The sequence below is a fragment of the Neomonachus schauinslandi genome, chromosome 11, assembly GCF_002201575.2.
Source record: "Neomonachus schauinslandi chromosome 11, ASM220157v2, whole genome shotgun sequence".
NCBI lineage: Eukaryota > Metazoa > Chordata > Mammalia > Carnivora > Phocidae > Neomonachus > Neomonachus schauinslandi.
The window spans coordinates 33,775,991-33,789,617 of NC_058413.1; the positions used below are offsets into that span (position 1 = coordinate 33,775,991).

Sequence of the window (13,627 nt, forward strand, 5' to 3'; positions counted from 1 at the left end):
GGACTTGTAATTCAGTATATTTTACGAAACAAAATTGTGTCTGAAATAGCATTATAATGCTAAATATCTGCTTAAAGAACAAAAAAAAAAGTTAGCCATCTAGTATATTCAGTATTCTGAGATTTAAGATCACACAGAAAACCACATCTAGAGGAGTTACTGAATGAGTCACTTTTCTTCTGAGCATGTTGGCATTGGATAGACAGTCAGCATTCAGGTCTTATACATTTTAGGCACTCATCCAATTTACATATAATGTAATGCATATAAAAGGAAAAACAAAGTCCAAAACAAATTCCTGACTTAGAATGGATATATAGCATTGATTAGTATTTTAAAATAACTAGAGAAATATGTTTTTGTTAGTTTCTTTAGTACCTATATTTAAACAAGTTTATTCCATTGGAAAGTATGTTTGTTTCTCAATAGGAGTCAATTTATATTATGCAAATCTTAAGTAATTTTTTACTGCTTACCATTATAGGCACATAATAGAATCATACTACCAGTTAATATTTTCTTCCACATGAGATTAGTTAGGCTGTGAATGTTAACTCCTCAAAAACAACATCAATTTATCTAGCTGTTGATTAAAAGAAATAATAAGCGACAGCATCTCTTTTATGGACAAAGCTGCACATGTAAGTAAAGCATTTTAAACATTTTGGATGCTATTTTAAAGCAATTAAAGGATTGAGAAAAATAAAATGCATTCATTAAAGTCACATAACATACTAAAAAAAAAAAAGGAATTCTGTGCTTGACTATTAAAAGGAACTTCCATAATACTTTTCTTAAAAATATTTATAAAGCACTTCTGCTATGATTCTTTTTTGTTTTGAAACAAATAATGCAATGCATAAACCACAGTAAACTCTGCAGGATGCATAATGCCATCTATTGTTAAAGAAAAATCTATACATTATACTTATGTAAATCCCACTTGATCATGCCCGTAATTGAGAGAAACACACTGATTATTGTCACATATTAGAGATATAGAGCATAGGAAAAATAATTTACAAATGAAACTGTTCAAATTTGATTAATATTAAGCCATCTTATAAAAGTTTCAGAAAATATCAGCTTGATTCTCTTTTTATTAGTTCCAAAGGTGCCTCAAAACATGTGCTAAGGTGAAATGATGATTAACTTTCCATAGGGTCGATGGAGGGAAGTTGGAGCACAGGGAGGGTGTGGGGAAGTGAAACTAAATTAAAACTAAATTAGCAGCTCTCCTTTTATAGTCATTGGAGATGGTTAGGGTTTTGGGGGACAGTGGGAAATTATAAGGAATAGAACTCCGAAACTAGCAATATTAGAGCTGAGGAGTCAGAGGAACTTTGGACCTTGATTTTTTTCTTCTATCCTGGTCACTTCATCTGAAACCTCTAAGGACCATCTATAAAATAAATTCTCTTTTTTCTTGGATAGCCTGCAGTCTAAAAAAAAAATACTGATAAATGACACTGAATTACTGCACAAGCATAACTGCTACATGGTTATATCACAATAATACTTATACTATTTATGATAGTCTGCCATTTCTCCAAACCACTAAATTTCTTGGAATATGTCATTGTGATCAAAGGTGTGCCATTATATATCAGAATTTAAGTTCATCTTTTGATTAAAGATTTCCTTCCTTCCTTCCTTCCCTTCTTCCCTCCTTTCCTTTCTTAAATTAACAATATCTCCTTAGATAGCCTGCCAGGATACAGTGTTCCAAATATATTAACTGTGCCTTGGCAGATCCATTCTATAAAACCAACTGTTTTATATGCTTTGTGCATTTGCAAAATGGGTCTAGCCAGTAGAAGTGAATATATTCAGTGCAGACAACTTAACTGGATCATTTAACCCATTAATTTGAGTCTTTAAGTCTGATGCTATACCAGTCTTATCAATCAGACAATTATTCACGTATCAATTCCTGTTGCTTGTGAGCTACATTCAGATTATTCAGGAGTGCATTTATTTGATTAGTGTATTCCTACGTAGAGACCCAACTTCAGCGATGATCACAGCTGTTGACTTGTTTTAATAATACATTTGTTTTCAAAATATACAAATCTGGGTTTATTGGTTCTACATGGCTGTTTTACTTTCATCAAATCCCCATTTTAAAATGTGTATTATCTGCTCACATATTTCTGTTTTGCAACCCTCTTGTCATCCCACATTCCACTACCCAATTTCACACACAAAAAAATCTTGCCAAGCATTTCAAAGAACTCAATTCCTAACTTGGAGTAATTCCAGCAGACAACCATAGGGATGTGTCTATAGAATGCCAAAAAAGATCTTATCAATTGTGTCAGAAATTTAGTCATTCATCCACATATTTGTCTACATCATACCAAACATGTTTAATGAATTCTGTTAATTGACTAAAAACCAGACAGATTTGCCTTGACATTATTTAGACATGGTTCCAAATAATAAAAAGAATGGCAATAAACACCCTCAAATAATATATTCAGACTGACACAGATTCTAACCTTAAAGTGACTCCCATTGGCCAACGTGGAACAGAATCTTTATGATATGGTTGAAATTTGGATTCTAAAAATGCCAAGGATCCACAAAATTTTTATCATCCTCCAGCTGATTTCAAAACTAGATCACAGAAGTACTAGATACCCAATGAACCAGAAGAATTAAATGTTGTTCACTGCATTTGAGTTCAAAACTGACCAATTTATGCTGGGCAATTTACTGATGACAATGACTATTTATGACTGTGGATATCCATTTTAATTAGGTTATTGCTTAAGGATCATAATTGGCCTGGAATCTTCTGGAAAATTTATAGACTATATAAAGTTACAGAAAATTGTGAAAAAGTTGCATGCTTTAAAAACTTAGTATTTCCATCAAGCTTGTGGTTGAAAAAGAGTATGAAGACAATCATAAGTGCATGTTTTTAACACAGTTTCTTGATAGTTACAGTATTTTTTCTTCTCTAGTTGCCCTCCCTTCAAAGTTGGTCAATTGTTTTTCCGGGTTTTTTTTCACCTCACATTCAGTACAAGGAGGCATTTGCAATTTCTGTCAAACAATACAGAAAAGACAATTAGAATAGTTAAAATAAATATATGTTTAAGGTAAAAATTAAAATCTTAACAACAGTAATATAAATTTTTATATCTCAACAAATATAGAAAATGAATGCTAGACCAAAATAAAATAAATGTAGATGTGTTAATACTTCTATTTCATGGAAGTACATAAAATATTATTTATAAATGGTGGATATTTCAAAAACTATTTTGAGAAGACTTTAGCTAAACCATTCAACTCTGATTAATCTAACCTAAAAGTTTGGAAATGTTGTGTTAAGTGAAATGATCCCTAAGAATTGCTATGATAGAATATTTTTGGTCAAATATAGAACAGTACAGAAGGAAGTTCAGAATTAAGTTCCTGAATTGTGTTTGTTGTTTGTTTTTGTTGGGGATATGTACTTCTTTCTATCTCCTCTGTTTCCCCAAATCCTCTTTTTTATTTTTTTTTGTTCCATAAGGAATAGATGTTTTTTGTTATCCATTTATTTTTGTTTTGTTTCTTGGTTGTGTGTGTGGGGGGGGGGGGGGATGTACCTCCCTCACCCTTGTTCTGAGGACCTCAGATGATTGAACCAAAAACTTAGTGGCTGGCACAGTGGTCATGGAAAGTCCAGAGGCACTAGGGGAAGGAAGTATCTTGTATCAGTCAATACAACATCCCTGCTTCAGCTAGAGAAAAATCACTGGACCCAAAGGATTCAAGTTCTTTCTGACAAAATCAAAACAAACAAACAAATAAAATACCTTTGGGGCAGTCACTGGCTCTTTAGTGGTATTGATTAGGGGAATGTTTTTGTGCTTTGTTGAGCAGGTCCTGCCATCTTGTAAAACCTGCAAATGAAAATAGATCATTGTAGTTAAATTAAATGAAGGAGGGGATAGAAAAATTCCCTTGAATTCTTCTCACTGAGAAACTTCCTTCACTTTGATGCAAGCTGAAAGGGCAAGCTAGGGACAAAATAAACTCATCACATCCTGAGTGGGAGCCAAAGGAGAGATCAGACACTCACAGGTGTTTTGGGGATCTTAGTGGTGCTTATGAAAACCAGCTACTACAACAAAATTCCATTCCAGTGGAAAGTTCTTTCTTTGCAAAAGCAGTTAAACTGAAGTAAAGAATTATAAAACTACTGTATCTGTGATGCATCTGGACTCTTAAGACTTAAATATGTCAGTGGTCCCTACAGCGGCAGGAAGATCAATACTGCAAGCCCCGAAGCAATTTAAACAGTATAATCATCAATCTGTCTAGCAAAAACTCATCGGTACCTTAAAAAAGATTACATTTTGGAAAATAAGATCTTATATTTTACTAACCAGGAATTCTCATCTTTATTAGCCTCAACAGTTTTGAAGAATTGCTGGCAGTGTATTCCAATTGGGCTTCATTTCCAGTTTAACCAAGGTTAAAATATTGACATTCCCTTCCTTCCCTTTCTCCCATGCTGTCTCCTTCTCTCTCTCTCCTTTTCTTTCTTCCTTCCTTGTCTGCTTCTCTTCTCTTCTCCCTTTCCATACTGTCTCTCATTCTACCTCCCTCCCTTTTTTCCTTCCTCTTTATTTTTTTTAGATTTTATTCATTTATTTGAGAGAGAGAGAGCAACGAGAGAGTGAGAGAGAGAGAGCACAAGTGGGATGAGGGGCAGGGGGAGAAGCAGGCTTTCTGCTGAGCAGGGAGCCCAATGCGGGGCTCAATCCCAGGACTCTTGGATCCTGACCTGAGCCAAAGGCAGACGCCTAACTGACTGAGCTACCCAGGCGTCCCTTCTTCCTCTTTATTTTAAAAACATTTTCAAAGTAACTACAAAAACTGCTTATTGTAAGAATATGCTTCTTTTTGGGGGGGCGTGATTTCTTCTAATCCTTTCCATGTGTACAACAGAGCCTAGGAGTCGAAGAGTCCATGGCCACTGGGTAGCTCTGAACTTGAACAAGTCCGTTTGTTTCCTTGGGATCTTACAGTGGGGAGGAGACCTAAGTTGCCTTCAAATCCCAACATCCTATAAATTCTACAAGTAGATGACAACTAGAAAGGTTCTATAGGAGACTTAACCTAGTCCAATTCAGATTTTAGAGCAAAGTTATATTTATATGCTTCCTATTCTCACACTGTATTGCTCTTAATTGAATACACACTATGCTCCTTTACCATTCCATGCCTATATGTATGCCAGCCACCTCACCTTCACCAAAGTCTCTCTTCATTGTGACTCATTCCTTCCCTAGGATGCCATTTCCACCACTAGATGCACTCAGTCATGCTTGTCTGCTCTAAAGGTACAATGCATATAAAAACTGTATCGCTTAACAATGTTTTTATATGTATAAGCATGCCTAGCTCCTCAATATATTTTAAGTTCCTTGAAGTTAGAGGTAACATTTGTCAGCTGTATATCCCAGCTTGATGCCAACAGATAACAAGGGGCCAATATGAAATCTCTGAATAAATAATAGTGAAAATATTGGCTACAAAATTCATTGGCTATGAAAATATTTTAGTCCTTCAGAATTTTAATAAATGCCTGATTTTTTTCATATGATCAGATTTAGGTTTATTTGATTGAGACTCCAAAATTGTTACACAGAGCCCCTTTTTCTATATAAGCCTACGTTATAACAGCAAAGTAAGATAACAACTATAATAATAGAAATCTCAAAACCTTGACTACCTTATTCCAAAGAATTTTAGATAGAGGCACAGAGGAATCTTGTACACAAGCTAAGAAATGTGCTTGTTTTTATGTTCTGTGGGTTCGAATTACACCTGGAATCTAAAATTTCTCTAGAATAGTATAATTACTCTACTTTTGTTGTGGTAATACAGCTGGCTTGTGTTTTTATCATGCTGGCATTCAGCCTTTGAAAAATTAACAAATAATTGTATGAAATCAAGCTCAGAAAACATGATCAATGCAGAAAGTATCTTGCAAAGTATAAGCTTTCCCAAAATATATTTTAGGATAATGGCATTTGTAGGTCATACATGTTTTGGGGAAAAGTTTATTTGAATATTAAACAGTTGTATTTAAAGTAGTTCTTCTAAAAGCCTTTAGCATGTAATTTCTTAAAGTTGTGGTCTTAAATGACTTGTTCACATAATTACATAAGGTGATTGTTAAAACATAACACTTCTAGGTGGTAATTCAGTCCTAGACTATGGGGCTTGCATTTTTATTTTTAATCAGCACTCCAACAATTCAAATGCACAGTCAAATTTGAAATCCACTTCTTCATAATGCACAAATACATTACAAATCTCTTAGAAGGACATATAACAATTTCCCAGTTCTATTTGACCTCAAAACCCTGTCTTGTGTGGTGCTTCACTTGGGGTCATTCTCATGAGGAAGATAATACAGGATTTGCAGTGGAGTTTTTTCTTTCATTAATGCAAGCACAGCCGACTATTTCAGACAAGCTTTTGATCATCTGCAATGAAAACTTATTAAACTTCAACATTAAATAAAATTTTATGTGGCTGAAAGATAGCTTAAACCTTTTTTGATACTTTGATCTTATAATGAACACTACCTTTAAATTTATTTTTTTCTGTGCCTCACAGGCACTGTAGAAATTTCATGAGATGACGTTCATAAAATTCTTAGTGTTTCTCAGAGAGGCAACAGATATAAGAGCAACATAATTATCACTTGCAGGTATCATGCCTTAATAAGCATCTTATCAACTTTGTAGCTATTGATAAAGTGGACATTCACTTGGTGAAAACATAAAGGGAAGTTTCTTCATGGAACCCTCTCACTTGGCTGCCAACATCACCCAGACTGCCAAAAATTCCAGACAAATGTACTTAAGGAAGACAAAAAAAAAAAAAGACACATTAGGTAATTTTGCCTAATGGTTAAAATGCTTGGAGTAAAATAGACTTTGGTTTGAGTTTTAGCTCTGATGTCTATTCATTGGTTGTCTTTTTTTTTTTTAAGATTTTATTCATTTATTTAATTGACAGAGAGAGAGAGAGACAGCGAGAGAGGGAACACAAGCAGGGTGAGGGGCAGGGGGAGAAGCAGGCTTCCCGCAGAGCAGGGAGCTCGATGCGGGGCTCGATCCCAGCACCCTGAGATCATGACCTGAGCCGAAGGCAGACGCTTAACCGACTGAGCCACCCAGGCGCCCCTATTCATTGGTTGTCTTGATAAAATAATTTGATAAGTTACTTATTTCTGGGCCTCAGTTCATTGGCTGTAAAATGGAGCTAATTCACAGAATTATTTTGAGGACAAAATGAGAAAATATACAAAAATTTTCAGTATAAATACTAACAAAATAAACATTCTCCCCTTTCTCCCTCTTCTACCTTCATACTAGTATTAGCATCGTTAATGATTATACACCAACAATTATGGTGAGTTGCCACTGACATTACACATGACATATGGGGCAGAATCAACAGTCACACAATTCCCATGCACAGAAGTGGAAGAGGGAAGGGGGAGAGAAAAGGAAATGGAGACATGAGTGCTGATTTGAAGGGAAGCAAAATCACTTAGGACCAATACTTCTCTTCTGACACTATAGATAAAATAACGACAATTAATAATCATTAACTAATAATTAATAAAATTAAAAATAATAATTATGAAATTATTGTTATTAAAATAATAATACAGTTAACACAATGTTCTTTTTTGGGAGGAAAAAAGACGAGAGGGGCGCCTGGGTGACTCAGTTAAGTGTCTGACTCTTGGTTTCAACTCAGGTCATGATCTTAGGAGTGGTGAGTCAGAACCCTGCATTTGGGCTCCACGCTTGGGGGGGGGAGTCTGCTTGAAAGATTCTCTCCCTCTGCCCCTCCCAACACTTGCACGTGGGCATGAGCAACTAACACACTCTCTCTCTCTAATAAATAAATAAATCTTTTTAAAGAAAAGATGAGAAAATAGAAGTTTCAAGGTTATGCAAAATGATGTTGATATATTTAAAGATCTATCCAATAAAACACAGGCTTGAGAATGCTACTGGCCAACTCCTTAATTTTACTCTTGTGAAACCATGAGCAGGACCTAGTTAAAACTTGCCAGACTCCTGACCCGTGGAAAATGAGAGATAATTAGTGTCTCTTAAAGCCATTTACTCCATGACAGTTTGTAACTGAAAACTAATACAGATATTATGGCAGAAGACCTATATGTCATATCATGTGAGCCTAAGTATCTTATTATTGTGTTGCTTTACCTTTGTTTTGATAATTTAACTATAGTTAATGTACTGGTTCCACACTTTGTGAAGGTAGATGGTAGTTAAATTATAAATAAAAACTCTTTCGGGGGTGATAATTTAAAAATAATTGTGTGAACACAATATACAGATGCCTTTTTAAAATGTAATAATAACAGATAATCTCTTTCCCAATTTTTTCTCCCAATGACTTTGTTGCTATTAATACTGCTGGCTCTTTCATGGTCTTAAAATTCTCTGTTTAATAACCCTTCTCTCTTGACATTTTATTATCTAATCTCTTTGTCCCCTTCATCTCAAGCCCTCATATTTACACATGAGGAGAACAACAGCTATATAATGTTCTCAAGGCCACAAAGGTATTGTTGCTGCAAATAAAACCCATGTCCACCTTGTAGTGAATTTGGGACCTTTCCAAGATTCCATACTACTTTTTCTCACATTCTTATTTAACTTTGTAATGTCTTATATTTTAATTGTCATGTTACATTTTACAGTTTTAGCTAAGGACACAATTTTTAACAACAAAATAGTTCCTCCTATACTTTTGAAGCATTTAACAAAGATAACTTAGTAAATAGTAGGTACACATCAGGGCCTGATGAATCAATGAGATGTATTATCCAGAAAAGAAGAAAATATGACTCTTGGATAGTTAGGGTGACTAGGGATTTCTTCATGAAGGAAGCCACAGGAATTCATCCCTGAGTAATGGGTAGAGTTGTTTGTGACAGAGTCAGCAGGAGGAAGGAGAAGTTACAGTGTTATGGTGGGAGAACACATCAAAGGTAACAGTGCTGAGGACAGCCGAGACAGTTACTACTGAGCGATAACTAGAATAGGGACAGTTCATGGAAGGGCTGCAGGCCAAGCAGTGATATGTATACTCAATTTCAATTATGAAGAGATAGGTACACTAAATATCCTGCAATGATATGCCTACAGTCTAAGGAAGTTTACAAGTTAATGCTTTCTCTATGTTGGAATCTAAAGAGATTCATTAGTAAATCTTAAAAAAGAAAGAAAGAAAGAAAGAAAACAAAAAGAAAGAGAAAAGAAAAGAAAAAGGGACGCCTGGGTGGCTAAGTCAGTTAAGCATCCACCTTTGGCTCAGTCATGATCTCAGGGTCCTGGATCGAGTCCCACATCGGGCTCCCTGCTCAGCGGGGAGCCTGCTTTTCCCTCTGGCTGCCACTCCTCCTGCTTGTGTGCACACTCTCTCTCTCTCAGACAAATAAGTAAATAAATCTTGAAAAAAAAAAGATAGAGATTCATTAGTAGGGCTTTAAAGTGATCAGTCCATATAACACTTGCTTAAAAACGCCATCCTTCTCTCAGGTCATGATCTCATGGGTCATGAGACCGAGTCCCGCGCTGACGTTGGTCTCTGCACTCAATGGGGAGTTTGCGTGAAGATTCTAGGCCTCTGCCCCTCCCCCCACTCGTGCACGTGCGCACTCTCTATCAAATAAACAGATCTTTAAAAAACAAACAGCCAAACCAAAACAAAACAAAACAAAACCCTCCATGCCTCAGCAGAACCTTCTTCCTTCCGCAAAAGTTCCAGAATCTATGCCATTTTTATAAGCACTTGTCTTTCACTTGCACTATTCTGGAGACCCCCAGGACTCATCAGGGCAGCTCCCTTTTCCTTCTCTCACCAGGCTGACAGAAAGTTGAAACTTGGCTACATTTTTCAGAAGTTAGGTTTAAATACTCAAATATCTGGAGTTGGAGTTTCAGAACTTATGTCACAAGTCCCTTACTAATAAATTAAATTACGCAACTGAAAGAACAATAACAAAAAAATTCCTTATTCAAATGATTTGCATTTTGTGCCTGAAACTTCTACACTACATGTCATCAAAACATGTTCAATTTCTCATCACAACTCAACTCAAGAGATGGTAAATCTTGAGACTTTTCCCTTCATAGGCATTGGCCAGAATCTAAGAAAAGCAACAACAAGAACAATACAATATAGTTTAATTGCTACATATAGATTCAGGAAAGGTCCTTGCTTGAGGATTATGTTATCTTGGCTCGCAAAATTGGGAAACTTGCAGATGAGAGCAGCCGACAGTCTTTCCATGGGTAAGTCTGTAAACCATTTTTTATTAAAATAATTCAGTATGTTAGACTCTAATCCCCTCTGTCTTTCAGAGATCATGGGGTTTATCCCTTTATTTCCTTCCGAGATTATTGAACTAAACTATCCAATTCTCTCTAACCTTGTTTTCTCCAATCCATCTGCCACTCAGCCTCTAGAAATGTCTTCCTAATATATATTCCATCATGCCAACTTACTGCACAAAAAATCAATCAAATCAAAACAAATTAGAAAAATACCCCCCATACACAAATTTGTGATTTCCCATTGCTTATAAAGTACAGAAGACTGGGTAGATTGATGGGATGAGAGATTTGGAGACTGTTTTCTTAAACAAGTGAGATGTGATTTAGGAGCATGGCTTTCACACTCACCTTGATGAACTACAGCAAAGCCTCAGAAGACAAATGGCTGGGCATTAAGAGAAGGAGTCTCTGCTGTCACCTACTCAGGCTCATAGATTTTCTTTATATTACTGTTGTTAAATACATACACATATACAGAACTTTCTGTCACACTTTTTTTTTTTTTTTTGCCTCGTTCCCCAATACTACCTAGAATAATTATTGACTTTCATTCTTTTAATTCTTTCTGGTACAACCTGGAATGGAACCGTCAATCTTGGAAAGAAGTGAAAAGTGCTATTTTATACAAGAGATGTTATGACTAAACAGAATAAGGTAGTGGTTTAACCTGTAGGCTAAGAAGTTTGTCTTAACCAATGTTCAAATCTTTAAATCTACGGCTTACTAGCTTCATGGTCTTCGACAAGTGATTCATTTTTTTCTCAATCTAAACATCCATATTTGTAAAATGTAGAACAATATTATTTTATAAGTGATTGTAAGGATTACATAAGAGAATGATTTAAAACACTGAGCTCAGGGCCTCTTACTACTAAGATCTCAATGTATTGTAGTAGCAATGATGATAATGAAGATAATAGCGAATTTGTAAGCCACCTAGAACAAAGTACCTGATACATATGAGATACTCAATAAATCATACCTATTGTTGTATCATAGCAGACTCCCTGATACTGTTTGCATCAAATAATTATTTACATAATGATATATGTGCTCACACAGTTTGGAAGGAAAAGTAGTTCTACGTGAACTTTTTTTCTCATGTCATTGAAGAAAAATGATATGACCTAATTACACTAAAAAATTATGTCATCATTACAATCGTAAGCTATTTTTTTCTGTCAAACAAGGAAACAAACAAGAATTATACATTTACTGTTGGCTCCAGCATGATGAAATTGGCCTTCTCTCTCTCTCTCAATCTCTGTATTTCTTTTTTACAATGCCGATGTGGAAATAAATTAATACAGATGTTTTGGAAAATATTTTAATACGATAGATACAATGGTTTTTAAATATGTTCATGATCCAGTATATTTCACTTGGGATAGTGTCTCTCTGAAGAAAACCATCCACGTTAAAAAAAAAAAAAAAAGAAGAAGAAGAAAACCTTTTCACTCAGAAGTATTAATTTGGGATTTGTATAACAGTAAAAAAGAAAACAAAATAATGGTTAAATGTAAGTAAGCTGGTTAATTAAATAATGATAAAATAATAAGATGAAATATTTTGTAAGTCATTAAGACAACATCTGTGGGATATTTATTAATATGAAAAACACCTAAGCTAAAAACATATAATACAAAATTATACAGTTCAAATCACAGTGATGCATAAGAAGTGCCACGTAAAACAGACAGAAATAATCTCTTGATACCGACAAAACAATAAAGTTGGGGAGAACAAAAGAGAGAGTTTTGTTGCACTTTAACATTTTTGTTGATTTCAAATAACACATAACACATGTCTATATGTCTGCCTTTCCAGCTCTGAAATTACTCATCTCTTTATCTATCCATTCTTCCACCTCCTCTCCCACTCCTGCCTTCTCTCCTTCCCTCTGTCTTCTTCTCCCTCTTACCCGCCTTTCTTTCTTCTTTTTCTTCTTTCTTGGGGGACGTGGCTGTTCTGTCACTTTTCAATGAGCTACAACCATCTATAGAACTGTTTATATATGGTTTCCCTATAGGAGAATATACATGTTCATTTAAAAATGTGATTTTAAGTTGGAACAGTGCCTAGACACTTTAAGCTCTTCCTTATCAATTTGAATCTCAAATTTTCTTGAACAAAAGGGAAAAATTCAGATGTCATTTTCCCTCATGCATGTATGATTAAAAAATGCAATTTTACTTGTGGAAAAATGGATAGAGGTGTAACTCACTTTGGTGAATAACTAATTATGCAAAGTAACTACTTTCTGTTTTAAGAGACAAAAAAATTTAAATAGTAATCTTGAGAATTTCATAAAATTGTGCAATCAAAGGCTAGCACAGGCCTTCAAAATATTCCATCTCAGGTAAAATTTAACCTGATTAGTAATATACGTATATCCAGAAACTGGAGTGAATAAAATACAAAGACTGATGAGGAAAATATGCACAAGTTCAGCTGCTTCAATATTCAGCTCACCTATTCAATCATATAGGAGACCTAGGGCCTAGGTCTATAAATTATGAAATGGGATAAGCCATGAATACATTTTTATTGAAGTGATTATACTTATCTCTCACATACACACCAACATCACCAAAGTGACCAGTTTGTTCCTGTGCTTTTGAGCAATGAACAGCTAGCTATTTGACAAAACGTTGTATTATGGCCAAAGAACAGGCAAAGTAACAATAAAACTGTGTAGTTGAGACAAGCCCAGCTAACTATCTTGGTACATGGAAAACACACAATCACAACATGGTGGGAAGACTATAATGCTGGGGCATCCGAGAATTATCAGGAATTTTTTTTTTTTTTAAAGAGAGAGCGTGAATGAGGGGGAGGGCAGAGGGAGAGACAGTATCCTAAGCAGACTCCATGCTGAGCATGGAGCCTGACACAGGGCTCGATCCCACGACCCTGAGATCACAACCTGAGCTGAAATCGTGTTGGAGGCCCAACTGACTGAGCCACTCAGGCGTCCCAAGGACCTTCTTTTTAATGTGGAAATACCAGGCTTTGGAGCCATGTGTAAATGAATTTGAGTCCCAACTCTATCTCCCATATCTGTGATAATGGGGTAAGTTAATGAACATTGAGTTTCCTGGACTTTAGTATTTTATAAAAGAATAAAGTTAAACACCAATAATAAACATGAGGATTGTCAGCTTCAAATTTTGACACTGGAACAAATAAAGCAACAAACAAACACACTCAACTATATTACAACAGTG

General features: G+C 35.3%; 1 protein-coding gene across 1 annotated transcript in view; it reads right to left on the bottom strand.

Annotated features, from left to right (window-relative positions):
• Positions 1-2,787: 2,787 nt before the first annotated feature.
• The window catches only part of LUZP2 (leucine zipper protein 2), a 248,677-nt gene continuing 237,837 nt past the window's right edge, over positions 2,788-13,627 (bottom strand). Inside the window, exons 10-11 of the mRNA XM_021685868.1 lie at positions 3,813-3,892; positions 2,788-3,051 (exon numbers count right to left, since the gene is read on the bottom strand). Of these exons, the coding sequence (XP_021541543.1) occupies positions 2,947-3,051; positions 3,813-3,892 (185 nt within the window). The 3' untranslated portion in view covers positions 2,788-2,946. The remainder of the gene's footprint in view (positions 3,052-3,812; positions 3,893-13,627) is intronic.